The following is a 24,923-nucleotide window of genomic DNA, read 5'->3' as shown; positions in this document are numbered from 1 at the left end:
AGGCCTGGTCACATGAGTCTAGCCCAACTGATTAGTCATTCCTTGAAACTTTAAATTTGACATTTCCTTTTTGACTATAGAGTACTTAAAATGTGAATAGAGCTGCTGGCTGCAATAAAAGAGAATGAAAATGACATTTTAAGAAGTGTGTGTGGGGGTGGGGGTGAGGGAATGGGTAGGAGAGATTGCTGACCATTCAAGTTCCCGGCTTCATTAGCTTTGATGATATGGGATTTTTCAATACTATAGATTCCTTTAATATTTGAATGTTTTATAATAGGGAGGAATAACCTTATCATAAAGATTTGAAAAATTTTATCAGAATCTGAACACAAATCTTACTTCATTGTATTGTTCAATCATATCAATTTTTTATTCTTACTTTCCAGAATGATTGTTATCCTCTCTCCAGCTTTGCAAATGTAGTTGTAATAACATTATATTTGAATGGTCCTGCAGAGTTCCCACAGCCTTTCCTATCATTATCTTATTTGATTGTGTGAGATGAACAGGCCAGGTAATGTTAAGATTAATTTTTACAAATTGTGAAATTAAGACTCAAGTTACATGTTGTTCAGGACAAAGAAGGGTGGGAACTGAGCTAGATATTAAGCATTCTCTACCAGGAGAGCTCAGAGCTTACCATTTGCAAGACTGTCAAAGATGACACATTATAAAATATTTTCACTAATTATTGTTCATTAGGATTTTCAGGTGAATTCTGAAAAGTTTCATTAGCTCAACTGTAAAACCTATTAAAATGCACTCTGTCCACAACTTAAATTCATACTCTCAAATGCACTTGTGTTCTCCCAAAAGTTAATCTTTGCCGTGTTGTGAATCAAGTTCCCGTTGTGCTTTTAAATTTTAGAACCTTAACCTGGGGAAGATATTATTGAGAGTGAAGTTGGGGAGAAGGGGACATATTAATTCCTGGCTAGACATCCACAGTGCTTAACAGGTTCACGTAGGAATGAGGGTAAATTCTTACACCCCTTGACTAAGAACTATGTTGGGTATAGCCTGTGGGTAATTATTTACAAAGGTGACTTGTAATCACAAAGTAGTCTAGTAATATCATCACACTTTTGTTTTGGAAAATTCAAATGCTTTCACAACCTAACTCATTCACACTCACTGAACTGACAAGGAGTGGCTGAATGACAAATAATACCTGCTGAAGTTATTGAAGTATAGGGGAGTGAGATACTGAAAATAATACAAAGCAAGAATAGTTTAGCTTCCTTTTTAGCCTCAGCATGATTGCTACCTCTTAGGAGAATCTTTCCATTTCAAGCAGAAAATATAATTTATGATGAGGTTTGTTAATTTTAGATAAGAAATTGTTTCTATGGAATCAAGGCATTGATATGTCATAGAATATTGGAAGGATCGTACTATTAATCAGCAGTGTTCTTCATTTTGCACTCTGATATTTTCATTTTCTATGGGGCTAAAGATAAGCTTTTTGTTTTAAGCACAGCATTATTATAAGCTGACAGTCCTGGCATTGGTCCCCTTTTCTCCTGACTGCCACTAGACTCAAATCGATCCTCTAAATACAGTCCGTCCCAAGAGACACAATTGATGTCGGAAAAGAGGACTTTTTTAAACCGAGCCTGACGTCACACATTTGTGCTCTAACCATCTGTACCTTTTATTAACCAGGGGCTGGAGCCGCCCAGGCGGACAGACACAGGCGCACAACAGCCTTCTCCCACACAAGCCTGGAATGGCAACAGTGTGCTGCTGCCTTAGAAAGAAAAGCCGTTTCAGAACTGTGGGGTGGCGTGGGGGTGTGTGTGTGGCAGGGTGAGGGAATCATTTCTCTTCTTCTCCATCCAAGGATGCTATTTATTGGAAATCCAGCACATCTTTTATTTTTTTTTTTCAATTGATTTCTCTCGAGTGGGAGGCAAAACCCTTCAGATGCGAGAGAAGAAAAGGAAAAAAAAAAAAAAAAATTCAAGCCGGGCAGGAGGATTTTGGAGAACCACAGCTTTGCTTCGGATTGGGACTACAGGCAGAGAGAAAGCCTCCAGCCAGCGTCCACAACCTGTTTGGCCTGCAAAGATGCCGCTGTTCCGCCCCGAGTGCAGCATCGCTCCCCTTCCCCTCCCCCCTCCCTCCGGCTCCGTGCTGCCCCTGGGAGGGCGGCAGCCCCCAAGAGTCACCTCTGACTCCCTGCCGTGCCCAGTCCAAGTCCGGAGGGGCGTGTGCTGGGGAAGAGCACTCCTTCTCCTTCGACGCGCGAGACCCGGGGAGTTTATGCTCCCCTGTAGCCCCCTCCTTCTGGCCTTGCCCACAGTCCCCGAGAGGGCAGCAGCCTCCTGGTGAACGCCTCTCCCCCCACTCGTGTGACTCCTTCTTCCTCCCCCAGCCCAGGGGCGCATTCTCACTCTCCCTCCACGTGTGCGTCCGGTTCGCCTCTCTCCCGTCGCAGGAAGGCAGCAGCCCCCAGGTGCCCACCTCTCACGCCCCTTCCGGCCCCTCACCCAGTTCCTTCAGCGTCCTCTAGCTTTGGGGAGCGTCCGCACTCCACCTCCACGTGCGAGCCCAGGGCCGTTACCCCGCTTCCAGATACTCCCCCCCCAACCCCCGCGCCACCTCTAGCCAGGGCTCCGCCCACCGCGCCCGGGGCGCGCGCCCAGGAGTACCTGGCTACCCCTCCCCCGGCTTGGCGCCGCTCCCCTCCCACCTCCCCCGCCCCGCGCGCAGTAGCTCGCAGCCCACCCCTCGCAGCTTCCTTCTCTCCGCCCCCTCCCTCTCCAGGAGGTGGGGGGGGCACGAACGGGCGCGGTGGCGTGGCCAATGGGCGCTCGGCTTACTCTGGCCTCTCCCCCGCGCAGCCGCCAATCGCGGCGGGCGGTGGTGGTAATATTGTGGAGTGGAGTTTGGATGCCGCCGCTGCCGCGGGCTGGAGCGGCGCGGCCGCGGGGGCTGCCAGGGTATTTCGGGAAGGGGGCGTGAGGAGGCGGCGGCTGCGGCGGTGGGCGGCTGTGGCTGCGGCAGCGTGTGGAGGCAGCTGAGAGAAAGAGAAAGAAAGGAAAGAAGAGGGCGGGGGAGTACTCAAGAGGAGGCGGGACCGACCGGGCTCCTTACCTCTCGGTAGCGGCGGCGGGCGGCCCGGGAGGCGGCACCGCCCCCTGCCCGCGGACTCCTCATCGCAGCCAGCCGCGGACCCGCTGGCTCCGGGCAGCGACCGAAGCTACGGGGGCGGAAGCGGTGGGCCGGGGCGGCGGCGGAGGCGACCGCCATGGCGTTCCTCAAACTCCGTGACCAGGTAGGTGAGGGGCGGCAGGGCGGGATCGCGCCGACCGGAGAGGAAGGAAGGGAGGGAGGGCGGCGGGCCAGCTGTGTGGGCCGCCCGGGCGCCCGCTTGGCGGGGTGGGCGCGAGGGAGGCGGGGTGCCGCCCCGGGGACTAGCGCGCTGAGGCCGGGCCGGGGACCGCGGGCGACCCGCCTGTCAGCGAAGCACCGGCCGGGTGAAGCCCACGTGCGGCTGGGGGGCTCGCCGCCGTCTCCGGTTGCCGCCGCGTGAGGGGCGGGTCCCGCGCTGGCCGCCTAGGCGCCCGCGCCCGGCGCGCTGCCGGGTGTGCACCTCCTCTCTCCTGCCAGGTGAGGCTCGGGCCTAACAGGTGGCTTTCCGCTGCCGGGCGGGAGCGGTGCTGGCGGCCGTGACCTTAGGTCACGACCTTGCTCGCCTGTTTGCTTCGCCGGATAGTTTGAGGCACGCTCTCTCCGGGTTAAAGTCGGTTGATTCTGCTTCGGGACTAGCTATTCAACCTGCAAGTTCCTAGACTTGTTTTCTTTTGACATTTTGTGCACCATTTTGGTTACTTTTCTTGACTTACGAAGAGCTGGTCGAAGAATACCTGAAGTGCCGAAAAGAGTAGTGACTCTTTCGCACTGAAGGAAAAAATTGTGTCTAGGAACGAAATGGCAACTATATATATCAGAATGATTTGTACACCTGAAAATATGGAAATAAGGGTAAGAAGGCTTTCAGGCGGTGCAGAGGCTTCCAAACATTTGTGTCTCTTTAAGGAGAGGGAAATTAACGTATGAAATTTACCGAGAGGCAGTAGACGTAATAGTGCTGAGAATTTATTTTTGCCATTTGTTTTTTTTTTTTGAACAGAAGGTACTGGGCAGATTTGAAGGGAAAGTAACTTACATATATTGGGAAACTGTTCTTAAAGTGAGTACCCCTTTTTCAGAAACAATGAGGAAAAACTTGAGGTGTCTTTTTTAATATCATCTCTTAGTGAATACTGTGCCTTAAATTCTGAATCTTGGTATCATGAATTCTCATTTCATAAATGAATTTTGTTTTCTTTTTAGGCCGTTGGCTTAACGCGTGTATCATTGGGTATCAGGAAGGTTTTAGCTGGTGTTAGCATCGTCAGGAATGATACTTTGAAAAACTCTCCTGTTCAGTGAAGTTTATACATTGTATTTCAAGTGATAGAACAGCATTGTCCATTATGATAGCTACTAGCCTACCTGTGGCAACATAAGTTTTAATTAGTTAAAATAAAAAGTTCATTACTCTTAGTCTTGGCAGCCACATTTCAAGTGCTTGGTAGCCACATGTGGTTATTGACTGTGGTATTGGACAGCACAGATACAGAACATTTATATCATCAGAAAATTCTATGGGATAGCACTGTTGAAGAATAACAGGTAAAACATAACTAATTCCTGTATAATCAAGTCATGATATACTCTTAAAGGTGTAAAATTCAAGATCTAGATTCTCTCATCTTTACCAATCTAATGGCACTTTGTGCTTCCCTAGGTTATAGTTGAAGTAATGATTGATTTTTATTTTGTTTCTAGTCCTCCTTTTTGAAAACGTTACTTCTGCGATTTGGATCATAGCGTGCATTAGGAATTTGGTGAACTTTTAGGAGATTATCTCATTTTATTCACCATCAGGTTTAAACAGAAACAAGATTATGTTTTCAGATTGACATAAAGTCTACTTGCACCTTTGCATTTGTGTATTTAGGAATTGGAATTATGAAATAATTGTGATGCTTCTCCAGTTTTATATAGTATCTGTTAATACTCAGTGTTGGTGATGATATGTAAAATGTCACCTGTCAACTACTTGGACAAGTTAATGAAGTGACATAGCTCAGATGGGAAGAACGTTGAGGTTTACCTCTAAACTACAAAGTAATTGACTCATCTGGTCTCTCTTTTGGAAGACTTTGAGAAATGAGTTTGATTTGCCTATTTCAAAGGGAATAGCCGCTTTTATAAGTCATCTTGTATGTTGATATTTTATTGGCTATTAGAAATGAGAGTAAAAATGAAATGGAATACAAATATAATTTTAACCTACATGAAAAACAGTTCAGGTAGATGAATTATTTTATTTGGGGAAAAGGAGCTGACAGTGTAGATACGTACACATAATTTTAAAGCTGGAAGATACTTAACCTAGCATTTAACTCCGTCCTCATTTACGTTTGGGATAGGAAATAGTTCAACCTACTTTTTTTCTATTATTGCCATATTTACCTTGTATTTTGTTCTAGCTCTGCAAATACAACTATTATAAGTAGAACCTATTAATGGATAGGAGTTGTTCTTTGTGTGCATAAGCATCAGGTGGGTTCTAGATGGTTTAAATATAAAATCAGTGATTAAATAAAGCAGTTTGTTTTCATGTCTGGTAAATCTGGATAAGACAGCTTTCCCCCTTTCCATGGCAATATGGGGGTAAGAACAGGATTGAGTTTTCAGTTGGACACCAAATCTTGATTGTACCATTGCATTCATGAATCGCAATTATGAAGCAATTGGGATGCTACTCTGGTTTTATATAGTATCTGTTAATACACACTGTAGTGGTAATATGTGAAATGTCACCTGTGAACTTTAGGATATTTGGACAAGAACTTGGACTAGTGCATTATTCTTTGTTAGTAGATGAAAATAATTTTTAAGTGTAAATGAGGCGAAAATTGTTTTCTCTTTGAGGACTAGAAACATGAACTGTCCCCTCGATTTTTTTCACATTAAAGTGTTTATACAGCATGAATCTCTTACAATTGTAGTATTTTATTCAACAGGTATCACTATCCAGATTTTTATCTTTGCAGTTAGCAAAAATGTAATCATATGATTATATTTAAATTAAAAAAATATATTTTTCAGCTTTATTGAAATATTGACATATAACATGTAAGTTAAAGGTGTACAGTGTGATGTTTTGATACATACATATAATGCAAAAGGAATACATAATAAGGTTAGTTAACACCTCCGTCCCCTCCCACAATTACTTTGTGTGTGTGTGTGTAGATAAGGTCTACTTTCTTCACAGGTTTGAAGTGTGTGTGTGTGTGTGTGTGTGTGTGTGTGTGTGTGTGTGTATGCATGCATGCACATATATATAATGCAGTATTGTTAATTGTAGTTGCTTGCTGTACTTTAGATCCCTAGAACTTCTTTATAGCTGGAAATTTGTACCTTTTGGCCAATTACATAATTACATTTTAATTTATCAGCAATTACATTTTAATTTATCAGAAATGATTCATAGTCTGCCCTCATAAGAGAGAGAAGACTGTCTTTGTTCAGACTGTGTAGGGTAACAAGCTCACAGTTGAGAAGCTAAATGGTAACTGGTCCTGGCTTTAGCACCTAGAAGATAGTAGGGAGTGATGGCGATCATGGCAGATAGGAGCAGGTATATTAGCTGCTGCTTATTAGCTCCAGGACATTGTTACTGTGCAGGTGTGCCTAGTATTTTTAAAATTCCAATTTTCTTTAGGAAGTTAGAGATCAGATACTTATGAAAAAAATCTCTCTATAAGTATTGGTAGGTAAGTTGGTAGTTAACCATTGATTAAAAAGTTAAAGCTGTAGTTTTACAAATAGGCTGGTAGGGGACCAGTTTGTAATCATGAGTTTAGCTTAGCTTGAGAAAACAAACTACAAAATAAGATTCTTATTTTAAAAGAGCAGTTTTCTTTCAGATAAAGTAGTTAGAATGGTCATAAACTTAAAAAAAATAAGATGTAGGGGCGCCTGGGTGGCGCAGTCGGTTAAGCGTCCGACTTCAGCCAGATCACGATCTCGCGGTCCGTGAGTTCCAGCCCCGCGTCGGGCTCTGGGCTGATGGCTCAGAGCCTGGAGCCTGTTTCCGATTCTGTGTCTCCCTCTCTCTCTGCCCCTCCCCCGTTCATGCTCTGTCTCTCTCTGTCCCAAAAATAAATAAAAACGTGGAAAAAAAAATAAGATGTAATGCATATACCATAAAAGTCATCCTTTAAAGTGTACATTTCAACCAAAGCAATTTTGAGGGGGGAAAAAAAAAGGCTGGAGGTATCACAATCCCAGATTCAAGATGCACTGCACAGCTGTAATAACCAAAACAGTATGATACTTCACAAAAGTAGATACATAGATCAATGGAACAGAATAGAGAGCCCAGAAATAAACACTTGCTTATTTGGTCAATTACCATATGACAAAGGTGGCAAGAATATACAATGGGTAAAAGACAAACAACAACAACAACAAACAAAACAAAAAAACAGAAAAGGCAACCTACTGAATGGGAGAAGATATTTTCAAATGATATATCTAATAAGGGGTTAATATCTAAAATATATGGAGAATTTACACAATTAAGCATTGGGGAAAAATCATAATCTGATTAAAACATGGACAGAGGACCTAGGTAGACATTTTTCCAAAGAAATACAGATGGCCAACAGATACAAGCAAAGATACTCCACATCACTCATCATCAGGGAAATACAAATTTAAAAAAACAGTGAGATATCACCTAACACCTGTCAAAATGGCTAGAATCAAAAAGAAAAGAAACAAGTGTTGGTGAGGATGTGGAGAAAAAGGTGTGCTGGGAACGTAAATCGGTGTAGCTACTGTGGGAAACTGTATAGAGGCTCCTCAAACACCCCCCCCCCCCCCACACAGAGGAATATTAGTCAGCCATAATAAAAGAACAAGATCTTGCCATTTGCAGCAACATGGGTATACTTCGAGGGTATTATGGTAAGTAAAATAAGTAGGCAAAAGACAAATACCATATGAATTTCACTTACATGTGAAATTTGAAACAACCAAGCAAACAAAAATCTGAAACAGTCCCATAAGTAATAGGTGGTTGCCTGAGGGGAATGGAGTGGGGGATGGGCTAAAGGGGATGAAGGAAGTAGGAGCTACAAGCTTCCAGTTACAGACTGCATAAACTACAGGGATTTTCATACAGCATAAGAAATACAGTCAGTAGTATATAATAGTATCATATCACAGTACCATCATTGTAATGGTAGCTGCACTTGTGACGATCATAGCATAATGAATAGAGTTGTTGAGTTGCTATGCTGTATATCTGAAACCAGTGTAACATTGTGTGTCAGCTGTACTTCAATTTTAAAAAAACATTCAATAAGTAACACCCCCAGAAAAGTGTGCAATTCAGTAGATTTTAGTATAGTTGCAAAATTGTGTAGCCATTAGCAGTTACTCCCCATTTTCCCTTACCTCTAGCCCCTGGGGAGTGCTGATTTACTACTTTCTGTCTTTATGAAGTTGCCTATTCTGGATATTCATATAAATGAAATTATACACCATGTGACTTTTTATGTCTGACTTCTTTTACTTAGTATAGTATCTTTAAGGTTCATCCATTTATGTAGTATGAATCAGTTCATAAAATTTGTATCATATTAAAGAGTTTCTTTTAAAAATTTCTATACTTTTATGTTGTTTTATTGCTTCTTGTAGTGTGCACATGTATAATCTGGGATGTTTCTATTTTTTGAATTTGTTTTAAAACTGGAGTTAGACTTTGTTTGCAGTAGCACTAAAGGATAATAGTTTTTATATTTGGATTATTTTTGTGTAGGAGCCATCTTTGTGTTCTCTTTTGGGTTAATGGTCATTAGGTAAGGATTCTTGATATGTTGAAGGGTTTTTTTTTTTTTTTTTTGAGCAGGGTTAGCATATATCAATAAATAGATATTGAATGGGTGAGAATAATTTGACTGCTGTTTTGGATAGTTAGTATGCTCTCACTTGATCAAGTATCTACTTAGGGTAGAGCATTTTTTGACCTTTCAGTAGAAAAAAAAAGATGATCCTAAAAAAAAATCTTATAATTAGGGGTACAGAATATGTGAAATGCATGAAAAACACTGAATGCTTATATATCCAAGTATTCTCTATTGAGTGTTCCCTTGCTTTGTGTTGGAGACTTTGGGGCACACAAAGGTACAGTAGCCACCATCTCTGCCCTTAAAAGTCTTATTGGCTAGAAAAGGAGAAATGATACATAAATGCACAGTATCTGAAACACTTCACCTGAAAGGGTTTATAGAGGTTGAAGAAAGCATATGGAGCATGTTATTGGGAAATGTATCTAACAGTTAAAAAGTAAGTGTGTCTTGTGTTTACTGGGTTTTTGATGCCTTGTATAGTAATAGAACATGTAAAGTTGTAGAACATAAAAGATGTAGATAACATGTTTCAGAATTCAGAAAGGATCAGGTGATCTGGTTGTAGGTGGAAGGAAACTTTTATGGCAAGGGAGGTATTTGAGGTTCACAGGAAGGATTTGTTGAAAGCAAATACTTGTGAAGGAAAGCAACAAGAGAGAACTATGAAGGCAGGCCAAAAAAAGAATACAGTATATCTGTCTGTGCTGGGGTACTGGGGAGATAGATCTGATTGGTGTGGGTAGTTAGAAAGGATGGGAGATAGATCAGCTAAACTAACAGTGACTACATTGTGAAGTACTTTGAATACAAGATTAAGAAGTTTGGACTTGATTGGTAGTTGAGGGAAGTTCTAATAGGTGGGCTTTCTTAATCTAAGGTCTGTGAAGGGCTTCTGGAGGAATATGCATATATGTACTTAAGAGGTGTCATAACTTTTATTAGAACCTGTGAGGAGTCTACAACACCCACAAGTTAAATAGCCACTATGTTATGGGTTTTAGAAGAGTGGATTACAGAAGACAAACAGGAACACCCAAGACCAGTTAGGTGGCTACTGCTATCATTCAGAACATATGTAAAACATTTTAGTGCAAGCCAAGCACATTAAGTAATAAGCAGAAGTTTGAATGGGAATGAGTGTATCTTTAAAGGATCCTCATAGCTATATTAATGACTCACTTAAGTATACAATTAAGAGTGTCTTATATTTATATGACACCTGACAGTTTTTTGTTGCATAGTTCCGCTAGGGTAAATTAAATATGAAAATGCAATTAATGTTGATTATGGTAGTAAAAAAGAGCAGATAATCTAAGTGGTTAAATTTGGGTTGTATTAGGTTTTCTTTCCAGTATTGTATCTTATTTCCTTTTTATTTTTCTAGTCTAATGTAAAATTTGTATTCAGTGAATACACTCAACCTGGGTTGAAGTGAGACGCTCATGGAGACAGTTTTGTGCCTGGGAAGAATACATTAGGGTAAAGTCTTTTTGTTCTGGAGATTGTATTCTGTGGACAGTTCACATCAAACACACACAGTGATACTGAATCATATAGTTATACAGTGCTTCTCATTTAAAGCAAATATTAATGAAATCTCCAGTTACTTTAACCAGTAATGTTTTAAAATGTAACGGTATGTTGGTATACAATGGTTAAAGGTACTCAAGTACTTCAAGTTTAATTTCTACTCCTACTCCTTGGTCCCAGTTCTTAGTTAAGTGATTCATCCACCTTCCTTATATGATACTGATTTTTTAAAAAAGGGTTCTTCTGGGTGCACCTGGGTGGCTCAGTCGGTTGAGTATACAACTCTTGATTTTGGCTAAAGTCATGATCCCAGGGTTGGGTGATTGAGCCCTGTGTCAGGCTGAGCGTGGAGCCTGCTTGGGATTCTCTCTCTCTTTCCCTCAACCCCTCCCCCCACTTGTGTGCATGCTCACTCTCTCTTTAAAAACAAAAATTAACATTAAAATTGAAAAGAATGAAGAATTCTTCTCTGTGTATACTGATTGGCATGCAAGGCAAAGTCTGGGTAGAACTACTACTCCCACAACTTTAGTGAAAAGTTCACTTTGCCTAGTAAATTTAAGTTCAAATTCTTAATTGTGATGGTTTATTTAAATTTACTTATTATACACTTAAAGGTATATCTTTTCTACTCTTAAGGATTTAAGAACACAGATAATATTAAAACATACAGCATGTGACAGTTAAAATATTTAAAAATGAAAATCAGAAAGCAGTTGCTTATGAAATATCTACTTGCTCAGAAGCCTAGAATGAGAATTATTATAGTTTATTACTACATTTAACTTTATTTCTTGTTACCTAAGGTACCAGCCTCCCCCCCCCCCCCCCCCCCCCCCAAGCTTTGTATCTTATAATAGGAAGTATAAATTAGTCTGGAGAGGCAGCCTTTTCTCTTGCATCATTTTCTGGATTAAAAAGTTTGATAGCCTTTTCTTTTTTAAACAGCTTTACTGCAATATAATTCACACCAATTTAAGTTGTACAGTTCGGTGATTTTTAGTATATTCATAGAGCTGTATAAGCATCACCTCAATCAATTTTAGATCATTTCTAGTCATACTGAAAAGAAACCTCTTATCCCTAAACTATCATTCCCTCAACCCCCCATCCTTCGTAGCCATAGACAACTGCTAGTCTGTCTATTTTCTGTCTCTATATATTTACCTATTTTAGTTAGCATGTTTGTAAGGCTCATTTGTATTGTAGCATGCGTCAGTATTTTTATTGCTGAATAACATAATATTACATTGTATCATACCACGTTTTACCTATCCATTCAGTAGTTAATAGGCACTTGGATTATTCTCACTTTTTGGCTAGTATGAATGATACCGCAAGAACATTTGTGTACAAATGTTTTTATGTGGACAAAAGTTTTCATTTCTCTTGGTGCTTAGAATGGACTAGTTGGGTCATATGGGAACTCTATAGCCTTTTAAGGAACTGCCAGACCATTTTCCAAGAGTGGCTGCACCATTTTACATTCCCACCAGCAGTGCATGAGGGTTCCAGTTTCTCCATATCCTCAATAATGCTTATTATTGTTTATCTTCTTTCATTGTTTAGTCATTCTAGTGTGTATAAAGTGGTATCTCCTTGTGGTTTTGATTTGCATTTCCCTGATGGCTAATAATGTTGAGCATCTTTTCATCATAGCCTTTGCCCAGTTTTTTAAATTGGGCTATTTGTCTTTTTATTGTTGAGTTGGAGCTCTTTAAATATTTTAGATACAAGTCCCTTATCAGATATATGATTTGCAAAAAATTTCTCCCATTCTGTAGGCTGTCTTTCTGCTTGCTTGTTAGTATTCTTTGAAGCACAAAAGCTTTTAATTATGAAGTCCAATTTGTCTGATTCATAGGGTTTTGACTAGGGAGCCTACGTGGGTAGGGTATGCAAGAAGAGGAGTTGGCTTGAGGGTGAGATGAATTCAGTTTTATATACGTTTAGGTCCTAGTAGAACAGTTAATTGGAAAAGTTGTTACTGGAGGCAGTTAAATGTGAGGCTGGGCTCAGAGAAAAGTGTTTTCAGTAGTAATAGAGGTGAATGAGATCACTTAATGGGAAAAGTTCATGGCCTAGGAGAGTATAATGGAGAATATGGAATGCGTGGAGGAAAGGAAGCCTGAGAAGAAGCTACCAGAGTTAGGAAGAGAGCCTTGAGAGACTGATCACAGGCCAGAGGAGGGAGGAATTTCCCAAGTTGTACCTGTATTGTTCTCTTAGGCACAAAGTCTTGATTTTTTCATCACTTTTCAGGTTTCTTTTTATCCAGCACATTGTTGTAAACTTTTCAAGGAAATATTTTTCCTATTTGCCCCAATTTGTTTACTTCCTAAGCCAGTAATTCCTAAGTTGGGCATACATCAAAATCAATTGGCCAGCTTTAATACAGGATTTTAGTGTCCTACTAGACATACTGAATAAGAATCACCTGGGGTAATGTCCCAGAATCTATATTGTAAAACCTCTTAAGGTAAAAAGAGTGGTTTGCTCTTCCCCAAACTTGTTTCCTTTTCTCTTGGATCCCAGCTAACTTATATTTTCCAGCCCCTCTTGCATTTGGGATGGCCATATGATTGAGATATGGCCATAGGAAATTAAGCAGAAGTGTTGAGTGTTTCTTCAGACCTGGCAAATACAAACCTTTCTTGAACAATCCTCTCTTCTCTCTTCTCCTCTCTCCTGCTGGCTGGGTGTTGTCTGCCAAAGCAACTTTGGAATTGATGGGTCCAAGGATGCTGAACTTCTGTCAGCCTGGGTCATCTCCAGCCTCCTCATGCCCACAGCTGATCATTAACATGGATTTTTGGACTTCATGTAAGCATGAAATAAAAATAAGCTATTATGTCACACTTTGGGATTTATCTATTATAACATCCATTGTTACTTTAGTCAGTATACCTCCTTAGCTTATTAACCACAAATTCTGTTTTGGGATCCATTGCCCTTGGTTTATACTGTTTTGCATTTTAAAACTCATTTATATGGTAAGTTAGTCTTCAGCTATTGACTTCCAGACCTTATACATTAATATTGTGTTTTCTTTGTAAAAATTTTCATGGAAATGATTATAATTAACATCCTGATTATTTTATTATCTAACAAACATTTGTATGCCTGCTATCTGCTGGCCCTTGATACTAGGGATACAGCTGTGTATAAAACATGGTCTCTGTCTTCTAGTATGGGATAAGATGGAATTAGATAAGGGCAGTTATCTTACGTGTGCTTTGAGAGCATCAAGGGAGAAATGGCAGATTGAACCCAGTTGTGGAGTTGGGGGTCCTCAAAGTTATTTTAATGGGATTTTGTTTACCCATGTTCCTTTTGTAATCTTGTTCTCTCTTCTTGTTGGTAGATAAGAGCCATACATAGCCTATTAAAAATATCCTTTTAGAGGAACAAATAATACAAGTCAATTATGGTAGATTTGTGTTACATGTGGGTATTTTATTTGAGTGTATATTTTTTCTTTCCTTTTTTTTTTTTTCAATTTTCTTTAATGTTTGTCAATTTTTGAGAGAAAGAGAGACAGAGTGTGAGCAGGGGAGGGGCAGAGAGAGGGAGACACAGAATCTGAAGCAAGCTCCAGGTTCTGAGTGGTCAGCACAGAGTCCATGCAGGGCTTGAACTCCTGAATTGCGAGATCATGACCTGAGCCAAAGTCAGATGCTTAACTGAGTGAGCCACCCACCCAGGTGCCCTTTTCTTTTTTCTTTTCTTTTCTTTTCTTTTCTTTTCTTTTCTTTTCTTTTCTTTTCTTTTCTTTTCTTTTCTTTTCTTTTCTTTCTTTCTCTTTCTTTCTTTCTTTCTTTCTTTCTTTCTTTCTTTCTTTCTAAGTTTATTTAGTTTGAGAGAGAGACAGCGTGGATATGGTAGGGGCAGGGAAAGAAAGTGGGAGAGAGAGAATCCCAAGAAGCCTCCACACTGCCAGTGCAGAGCCTGACTCAGGGCTTGAACCCATGAAACTGTGAGATCCTGACCTGAGCTGAGACCAAGAGCTAGATGCTTAACCTTAGACTGAGCCATCCAGGCACCCCATGTGTATATATATTTTCTTAATCTCTACCACCAGGAAAGAATAGAATACTTTATTTAGAGAACTGCAAATCTTAGTCTTGATGCAGATTATATTGTTAAACTTTTCCTGGAGTTAACTAAAGTTGTTTTTTTTGTTGTTTTTTGCTTTGTCTTGTTCTTAAAGAAATACTATATGTTGTCTTTTCTTTTTGAGGGAACTTTCTGATTAGAAATGGTGAAAGTCAGAAAGGACCTACTTACTATTAGTGTTGTATTCTTATTAGTGTAAATTAGGAAAAAGTCAGATAATTCAAACAGGACTTTGAAAGATTGTGTGTGTGTGTGTGTGTGTGTGTGTGTGTGTGTGTGTGTGTGTAAACAGGTAAACAAGAGCCTTCTATATTGACTAGTTCTCTGAATGGTGAGAGACTTCCTCCAGTTTTTGAAAGCTTACATGCTAGGCAGTGTGTAGTTCCAAAGTGTTACACTGGGTCATGCCAAGGGTGAGAAGAGTGTCTCTGGGAGAACTAAAAACAGCTGGCAAGCAACGACCACATCCTGAAGAAAAGGAGTTGAACTTTGAGGGTTGAAAACACCTGGTTTTTAAGGGATGTAAAAGCAAACTGCAGCATCAGGAGTGAGCAGTGGAGTTGAAATCAGATGAATAGATCAGAATAGCATATGTAGTATTTATCATGTAGATCCAATAAGTAGCCTAATCCAGGGTATAGGCAGGTAGTTAACAACTAGCATGTCTGTTAGAGCTTAAATGATTCATACAGAGAAGATGTCTGAAATCAAAGGACTTCAATAGATGAAGCCAAAGGGCTATAACCTTTCAGACCTTCTCATTTGATACTGTAGCAGGGACAGGGAGAAGGAACCTGGTAGGAGTATTTCCCAATTTAGAAACATCAAGAGGTGTAAGTGAATACAGTATAGATGTACTATAGAAATGTTCTGGAACATTGTATACATGTTAAATAATGGTTCATCCACTCATTTAATAGTGAGCAACTTTTTAAGGCGCCTGGGTGGCTCAGTCAGTTCAGCGTCTGACTCTTGATTTTGGCTCAGGTCATGATCTCATGGTTCTTGGGTTCGAACCCCACATCGGGCTCTGCGCTGAAAGTGTGGAGCCTGCCTGGGATTCTCTGTCTCTCCCTCTCTCTCTGCCTCTCCCTGTTCACACACACACACTCTCTCTCAAAATAAATAAACATTAAAAATTTTTTTTAAGAGAGCAACTTTTCTATTTTAATGAAACTTAGGGTAAATTACTTTAAATATAGAGTCTGTTAATAAAACAAATTATCCTTCAGTTTATCTTTTACCATAAAGCTGAAATTGTATATATCACCTTAAGTTTAGACATACTGGCTGTTCAACTATTATAGATGGTCAGTAACACATGGATTATTTTGGATGTCCTGGTGCATTATTGGCTTTAGAAACTCCTTTGTTTTGGCTATTGAATTACTGCTTTTAAAATGTCACTAAACAACCTATTTGTATTTTCTTTTCCTTACCAGCAATTTCTACTTTTTAAGACTTCTATTAGACTATAAGATTCCATTATGAAGTCAAATGAACTTTTTTACCAGCTCACCTTGTAGTTTCTTCAGCATCTTGGAACCACAGTTTTGAACATGGAATTTCTTTTCTCTGACTACAGCAGCTTCTTTCGTTGTTGGTTCTCTTGTTTCCTCACCCTAGTGAACCTGAGCTTTGCTGTATTGGAACCTGCTTTACCTAGTCCACTGGGTTTGCTTTGGCCACAAACTGGCCTAATGAGAAGCTTTGACCTCCTGGTTTGAGCAGTACTGGTTAGGGTAGTGTTTTCTGAAGCATGGGACAACTTTTACTTGAGATTTATTGTGGGTGACCTGTCTACTTTGATTACCAGATGTTGACTGATGCTTCCTTGGTTCCAGTCCAGACTCATGAGTATTTCCTGGTATCCTGCTTCGTTCTCACGTTCCTCTTGCCTATTCGGAAATCTCCCAGCTCACTCCATTGCAGCCTTTTGTGGTAACCGTTCTGTAGGTTTCATTTTGTCCTCTTCAACACCCTTCCCTCCTCCCTTCAACTATCACCCCATTCCTAACCATCTTGCTGCTTTCATTTCTGTTTTTCCACCTCTACCTCCTTTCTTTTAATCTTTTTTGACCCAGCCTCTTGAACCTCAACTACAAACTTAAAGTCTCTTCCTCTTCATCTGTCTTCTGCCTTTTACAACTTGTCCATTTTCCCCCCTCCCACACCCTTCTCAGGCTGGATCCTTTCCTCAGCAAGCCTTGTTTCTCAGTGGGAACTTTCCCTGCAGTTCTTCCCTTAATGCTGTTATCATGTCAGTCTTATGTCTGTCCTCTAGGTTTTATACTCCTGTCTTTAGCCCCAGTGTCACCCTTTCACCTTGTAGCTCCATTCTTCCCTGCAGCTGTGTCAGGCAAGGGAAGCAAATGACTTTAAGAAAAATGTTAAGTAAATAATAGTGGATGTCATCATGCATGGATACGGCAAACACTGATGATAATCTTAATTGAATGTCTGAAATGGTAGAATACATGCTTTTAATTCTGGCTCATTAATTTATCACCTCTGTGACCTTGGGCCAGTTATTTCACTTGAATTTGAGCTTTCTCACCTAAAAAGGGAGATAATAGTGTCTGTCTCACAGAGTTAATGAATTAAGATGAGAGTGTATAAAAACTCTAATGCATAGTTAGTATTTGCTAAATGGTAGCTACTATTGTACTGAAGATGACTTTGGCTTGAGTGATCTGGGCAGCTCTACCTTTGTCTTACTGTGTGATGACCTTGGGCAAAGAAGCTAAATCTGAGCCTGAGTTTGGTTGGTTGGTTGTTTTAACATCTTTTTTGAGATATAATTGACATACCACAAAATACACCCATTTAAAATATACAGAGCAGTGTTGTTGTTTTTTTCTTTCTTTCTTTCTTTCTTTCTTTTTTTTTTTTTTAAGTAAATTCACAGGGTTGTGCAACCATCACTGTAGTCTTAATTTTTTAACATTTTTGTCGCCTCAGAAAGAAGCCCCATACCCAGCAGTCACCCCATTCCTCCTAAATTCCCACCTACTCCCTTCCCCCTGCCCTGCCCTTCCCTTAGTCTTAGGCAACCACTAATCTCCTTTCTGTTTATATGCATTTGCTTATTCTGGGCACTTGATATAAATAGAGTCATAAAATATGTAATCTGTTATGATTGGCTTCTTTCACTTATAAGGTTTTCAAGTTCATTCATACTGTAGCATGTATCAGAAGTTCATTTCTTTTTATTGCTGTATTGGGTTGTTTCTACTTTCTGAATGAAGTAAAATGGCATGGCGATATCTTCATTTAATTGTGAGAATTGTGGGTATGTTGATAAAGCATGTAGTACGTAGTAGCTCAATTAATGATCACTTTACCAAACAACTTAAATTCCTGTATTCCCTTGACTTTCTCAGTCAACTAATCAATTACTTCTACAATATATATTCTCTTATTTTAGCTTTGGGACCACTAAAATTGGTGAGGAAAGTAAGGAACCCAAGTTGAATACACTCCAGTTTGCTGATATCTAACTTCAGTTGCACCTTCAAAGCTGCTTAATCCTTACCATTTCTTTTCTGTGTCCATTAATCTTCATTTCTAACTTCTCCATTTTAACACATAGTTGTGTCTCCTAATTTACTAAGAGAAGTCTCTTTACCCATGGAAGCTTTCTTATGGATCTCCTTCCTTATTGCACATGCTTTATTTCTGCACTTTGCTTTTTCCCTCTATCTTCTTTTTCTTATTTTGGCTGAGAGAAATGAATATACGTTTTTCTTTCTCAGAGCATTTTTTTCTGCTGTAATCCTAATCATATTCTCATCTGCGATTTAAATGTATTATTTCTTATTTTTTCATATTTTTTCACTTTCTCTCCCTGCTCTCACACATTGCTATATATTGGTGTTTGGATGGACACTACCTGTTAATCAAGATTCTAATACTCAGATTGTGCGAAACCAGGTAAGCAATACCTCTTGCAGAATTCGGCTTTAACAAGTGTTACTTATGTTTGAGTATGCCATATGTTATAATATAACGTTTAAATTTTGCTTACTTCACTGTAAAGCAGTAAGTCAAGGTCATTTGAGTTGAAATTTTTTGATTAGAATAGTGAAAACATTTTCCTTTTCATTGTCCTTTGTTAAGGTTAGTTACATGTAATATTTTAGAAAGAGTATCCTTTTATTATTATTCCTGGAGACAAATCTGACCCACCCTTCAGGTAGTCTTCTCTCTGAACCACATTGATTGTAAAATGTGCTGATTTTGTATAATTGTCATTGGTTCCACATTCCTGTGTCCCTAAGCACCCTGTTGGAAAATCTTCCTTTTTACCCAATTCAGTTCTCTCCAGCTATAATTTAGTCATTTTCTGTTCTGTTGTCTATAGTAAGGATCCTGTGTGGCTGATCAACCTTTCAAGTTGGATTCAAGGACCTGGCAATTGGTTAGACCAGTGGTTCCTTTTTTAAAAACAATTTTTAAGGTATAACTTACATACTATAAAATTCATCTGTTTTAAGAGCACAGTTCAATTCTTTTAGTAAATTTAAAGAGTTTGCACTCAGCACCACAATCCAGTTTTAGAACATTTCCATCACCCAAAAAGATACCTATTTTGGAAAACATCAGTTCTTCTCCTAGTGTTGTTCTCTTATTCTCATACTATTACCACACTTGTCACACTAATGACACCAGATGGGTGTCCTACAATTCAACTCAATTTTGACACTGTTGACCTGGAGAAAGCATCAGGTTCCATAGGTTAAGGACTTAGTCCCACAAGACGCCCCCCCCCCCCCTTCCCCTACTGATGCCAGTTGCAAATCCAGGTTATCACCTGTGCTTCTGACTGACTATAAATTGTAAGTCCCCAAGTAATTTGTTAGAGTGGCTCACAGAACTCAAAGAAACATTTTACTAGCTAGATTACTGGTTTATTACAAAAGGATATAACTAAGGAACAGCCAAATGGAAGAGATGCATAGGGCAAGGTATGTGGGAAGGGGCATGGAGCCTCTGTGCTCTCTGGGTATGCCACTCTCCCCCAATCTTAATGTGTTCACCAACTTAGAAGCTCTCTGAACCCCATCCTTTTGGCTTTTAATGGAGGCTTTGTTACATGGGCACAATTGACTAAATCATTGATGATTGAATTTCCAGCCCCTCTCTCCTCCCTAGAAGTCAGGGGTAGGGGTAGGGATGCGGGTGGACTGAAAGTTACAACCCTCTGATCACCTTGGTTGGTTATCTTGAGGTGGTTTCCAAAAGTCACTTAACATAACAAAAGACTTATAGCTCACAGCACTGGAAATTCCAAAGATTTAGGAACTTTTTTTTAGAAGAGTTTGTGAAGGACTAGTATAATTTTTAATTTAAATATTTGACATAATTCAGTCATGAAGTTGTGTAGGCAAGAACTTTTCTTTGTGATAAGCTTTTAAATTACTAATTCAGTCTTGTAGGTCTATTCAGATTTTTTATTTTTAAGTTTAGGTAATTTGTGTTTTTTTAGGGAATTTGCTCATTTTATCTAATTTGGCATAAAGTTGTTCGTAGTATTACTTTATAAACTTTTTAATTTACCTGAGGTTGATAGTTTTGTACCCCTTTTCATGTCTGACTTTAGTTATTTGTCTCCACTCTTTAACTGGTCAGCCTAGCTAAAGGTTTGTTAATTTTGTTGGTCTTTTCAAAGAACCAATTTTGGGTTTTGATTTTTATCTTTTCTATGGTATTGATTTTCCTTCTAATATTTACAGTTTCTTTCTTTCTGCTTGTTTTGGGTTTGGTTTGCTTTTTTTCTAATTTCTTAAGATGGAAGCTTACTTGAGGTCTTTCTAATATTGCTGTGTGCAGCTGTAAACTTCCTAGGAGTTTTGATATATTTTTTTTTATTAAAATTTTTTTAATGTTTATTTTTGAGAGAGAGAGACAGAGCACAAGTGGAAGTGGGGTAGAGAGGGGGAGACAGAGAGTCTGAAGCAGGCTTCAGACTCTGAGCTGTCAACACAGACCTGACTGGGCTTGAACTCACAAGCCGAGCTGTATGATCATGACCTCAGCTGAAGTCGGATGCTTACCTGACTGAGCCACCCAGGCGCCCCTGTTTTGTTTTTGTTTTCATTTAGCTTAGAATCTTGAGATTTTTGTCTTTGACCTGTAGGTTATTTAGAAGTGTCTCATTTAGGGGTGCCTGGGAGGCTCAGTCGGTTGAGCGTCCGACTTTGGCTCAGGTCATGATCTCGCAGTACGTGAGTTTGAGCCTCGCGTCGGGCTCTGTGCTGACAGCTCAGAGCCTGGAGCCTGTTTCGGATTCTGTGTCTTCCTCTCTCTGACCCTCCCCCGTTCATGCTGTGTCTCTCTCTGTCTCAAAAATAAATAAACGTTAAAAAAAAACATTAAAAAAAAAAAGTCTTATTTAATATCCAGACATTTATGGATTTCCCAAGTTTCTCTCTCTCTTTTTTTTTCTAATTCCATTGTGATTGAGGAATATTTTTTGTATTCTTCATATCATTTTTTCCCACATTTTTATAACAATTTATTTAACTAAGAAATCCAACATCATTATTTGAATTATAATCCATACCAGAATAATGAGTAAGATAAGTTACATACTTTTTAAAAAAATTTTTATTATTGAAGTATAGTTGACATATAGTATTCTATTAATTTCAGGTATACAACATTGTGATTTAAAAATTCTATACGGGGGCGCCTGGGTGGCTCAGTTGGTTAAGCGTCCAACTTCGGCTCAGGTCATGATCTTGCGGTCCGTGAGTTCGAGCCCCATGTCGGGCTCTGTGCTGAAAGCTCAGAGTCCAGAGCCTGTTTCAGATTCTGTGTCTCCCTCTCTCTCTGACCCTCCCCCATTCATGCTCTGTCTTTCACTGTCCCAAAAATAAATAAACATTAAAAAAATTAAAAAAAAAAATAAAAATTCTATACGTAACTCAGTGCTCACCGTGTTAAGTGTGGTCACCATCTTTCACTATACAACATTATTACAGTGTTATTCACTATTTTCCCTATGCTGCATTTTTTTATTTCTGTGACTTACTTCTTTTATAAGTCTGTACTTCTCAGTCCTCTTTACCTATTGTGCCCATCCCCCATTCCCTTTCCCTTTGGCATCCATCACTTTGTTCTCTGTATTCATGAGTCTGTTTCTTGTTTCTGTTTCTTTGTTTGAGATTCCACATACAATGAAATCATATAGTATTTGTCTTTGACTTATTTCACCTTGTATAACACACTCTAGATCCATCCATGTTGTCACAAATGACAAGATCTTACTCTTTTTATGGCTGAGTAATATTCCATTTTGTATATATGCCACATCTTCTTTATCCTAGGTTACTTCCGTATCTTGGTTACTGTAAATAATGCAGCAATAAAAACAGGGGTGCGTATGTCTTTTCAGGTTAGTGTTTTCATTTTGAGGGGGGTAAATACCCAGTAATGGAATTACTGGATCCTATGGTATTTCTGTTTAAATTTTTTGAGGAACTTCCATCCTCTTTTCCACAGTGGGTGCACCAATTTACATTTCTATCAGTAGTGTGCAAGAGTTCCCTTTTCCCCACATCCTTGCCCAAACTGGTTATTTCTTATCATCTTTTTTTTTTTTTTTTAATGTTTGTTTATTTGTGAGTGTGGGTGTGGGTGAGAGAGAAAGCCTGTACACATGGGCTCACAAGAGCAAGTGGGGGGGGACAGGTAGAGTGAGAGGGGGACAGAGGATCCTAAGGGCCTCCACACTGACCCCAGAGAGCCTGATGCGGGGCTCAAACCTGTGAACCGTGAGATCATGACCTGAGTTGAAGTCAGAAGCTTAACTGACTGAGCCACCCAGGTGCCCCTCTTGTCTTTTTGATACTGGCCTTTTCTGACTGGTATGAGATACCTCATTGTGGTTTTGATTTTCATTTCAATTTTTTAAATTTGAGATTTGTTTTATGGACCTAGCATATGATGTATCAAAAAGAATGTTCTGTGCATGCTTGAGAAGAATGTGAATTCTGCTGTTGCTGGGTAGAGCCTTCCACATATGTTGGTAAGGTCAAGTTGGTCAGTAGTGTTGTTTAAATTCAGTATTCTTCCTGATTTCCTGTTTACTTGTTCTGTTGTTTAATTGCCTATTTCTTCCTTCATTTCTTTCATTTTTTGCTTACCTTATTTTGGGTTATTTTGTTAGGTGAATATGTTTACATTTACTATATCTTCCTGTTAAATTGATGCTTTTAATATTATAAAATAACCCTCTTTGGAAAAAAAATAGCCCTCTTTGTCTCAAGCAACTTTTTTTTTTTTTTTTTTTTTACTGAAGTCTATTTTGTCAGATATTTTTTGAGCTACTCCAGTTCTGATGTTATTGTTTGCATGTTATATCTTTTTCCATCCTTTTAATATATTTGTGCCTTTGAATCTAAAATCTATCTTGTAGATGGCATATATTTGGGTATTGCTTTTTTATCCATGTAACAGATATGTCTTTTTAATGGACTCTCTAATCCTTTCCTGTTTCATATTATTTTTGAAATAGTTGGGTTTGCATCTCCCATTTTGCTTTTCGGTTTTTGTATAACTCATGTATTTTTTTTGTTTCTCTTTCATCACCTTTGTGTTTTCTTTTTAGCATTTAAATTTTATAACTTTTTAAAATTATACTTTCCTTTTTTTTCCCAATCCTTTTTTAAAAATACTCATAATTTACATCCAGGTTAGCATATAGTGCAATAATGATTTTATACCTTTCTTAGTGTTTGTTTTAGGGATTACAGCATACCTTAGAATTTATCATAGTCTACTTCAGATTAATACTAATGATGCTTAGTATATAATAAGTTCACTTATGTAATAAAGTGGACAATACAGTGTTTTGATTATTGCTTTAAACAATATATGTCTTTTATGTTTTTATTATTTTTTAACAATGTATGTCTTTCAAGGTTTTTTTAATGTTTATTTTTGAAAGACAATGTGTGTGGGGGAGGAGCAGAGAGAGAAGGAGACACGATTGGAGGCAAGCTCCAGGCTCTGAGCTATCACCATAGAACCTGACGTGGGGCTTGGGCTCAGGAGCTGTGAGATCATAACCTGAGCCAACGTTGGACACTTAACTGAGCCACCCAGGTGCCCCAACAATGTATGTCTTTTAAAGAAGAGAAGAAAAGAGTAAAATATTTATAGTCTTTTGTAAATGTATTTTACACATTGTGTTTACCATTTCTGATCTCTGTTTCTTCTTGTGGATTTGAGTTACCTTCTGGCGTCGTCATTTCCTTCCTCCAGTGTAGCTTCATTCCCTTTTTCCTTTTTGTGTTATTGTCAGAGATTCTACATCTTTATATGTTATAAGCCTAATAATACAATTTTATAATTGTTTTATACAGTTACTTTTTAAATCAATATAGTAAAACATTTATTTTTAATGTATTTATAGCCATTTTTCCTTTACTTGTAATCATCTGTGCCAGTGTTTATTTTTCATATGGATTCTGAATTACTATCTGTTATCACTTCCTTTCATCCTGAATAACTTCCTTTAGTATTTGGCTTACATCTATATCTTTCAAAGAATACATGTAAGTATTAGTGAGCCCCTCTCCCATCTTTTCAGTTGGAGACTCATATGCCTTATCTTACACACTGGTATTAGTTGAGTGAGGATTGAGAAAGGTTGGCAGGAGATGAGGCTGGAGGGGGAAGTATGTAGGGGTCAATTCCTGGAGTATCTTATGTTCTAAGCTATGGAACTTGAACCTTATAGCTGTGGGGAGCAACTATTGGAAGATTTTATGTAGAATTCTTATGTCATACTTGAGCCTTGAGGAAAGGACTTTGCAAAGACTGGATTCTGAATGCTTGTTTAGAGATGGCAGTGACAAACCGTGGGCTGTAAGAGGAAAGTAAATCTGCCTTTTTCTCTGGAATTCCTTCTTTGTTCTTTTGAGCAATTAAATGCTGTTTATATCCAAGTAGCTACTTCCTTGCAGTCATAAAATATTTATGGATTTGTGACAGAGTAATATAGTTTGTAGAGTAGGGACCATGGGAGCAGTCTGTGAAGTTTGTGAAACAACAGTTTGAGAACCACTGTTACAGGATGAACAGATTGCTTACCTTTTGTGTATATGGAATGGAGTGTATATTGAAACATAGAAACATCTTGTGGGATCTGACCTTTTTTTTTTTCTTCTCTCTCTTTTTATTCTTAAAGCTGGGTATACCTAAGCTGTATCTTTTAGTAGTTTTTCTATGACAGGGAAGTGTTTGATCTTTTTTTTATTTGGTGCACACACACACACACAC

The 24,923-nt window shown here is 39.0% G+C and overlaps 1 protein-coding gene across 5 annotated transcripts in view; it reads left to right on the top strand.

The window, feature by feature from the left end:
* Nucleotides 1-2,856: 2,856 nt before the first annotated feature.
* ANKRD28 (ankyrin repeat domain 28) overlaps nucleotides 2,857-24,923 on the top strand; it is a 199,658-nt gene continuing 177,591 nt past the window's right edge. For 2 of the 5 annotated variants that reach the window (XM_045503684.1, XM_045503682.1), the window contains exon 1: nucleotides 2,873-3,283. Coding sequence is in view for 2 of the 5 variants with exons in the window: in XM_045503681.1 (XP_045359637.1) it covers nucleotides 3,257-3,283 (27 nt within the window). In the remaining 3 variants the exon portion in view is untranslated. Of the gene's footprint in view, nucleotides 3,284-13,232; nucleotides 13,341-24,923 lie in introns of all 5 variants that reach the window. The other 3 variants (XM_045503680.1, XM_045503681.1, XR_006718746.1) reach the window with 3 other exon arrangements.

This window comes from Leopardus geoffroyi, chromosome C2 (genome assembly GCF_018350155.1).
Source record: "Leopardus geoffroyi isolate Oge1 chromosome C2, O.geoffroyi_Oge1_pat1.0, whole genome shotgun sequence".
NCBI classification, from domain to species: Eukaryota; Metazoa; Chordata; class Mammalia; order Carnivora; family Felidae; genus Leopardus; species Leopardus geoffroyi.
The sequence above is the reverse complement of the archived record's forward strand: the minus strand, read 5'-3'. Positions and strand labels throughout refer to the sequence as shown.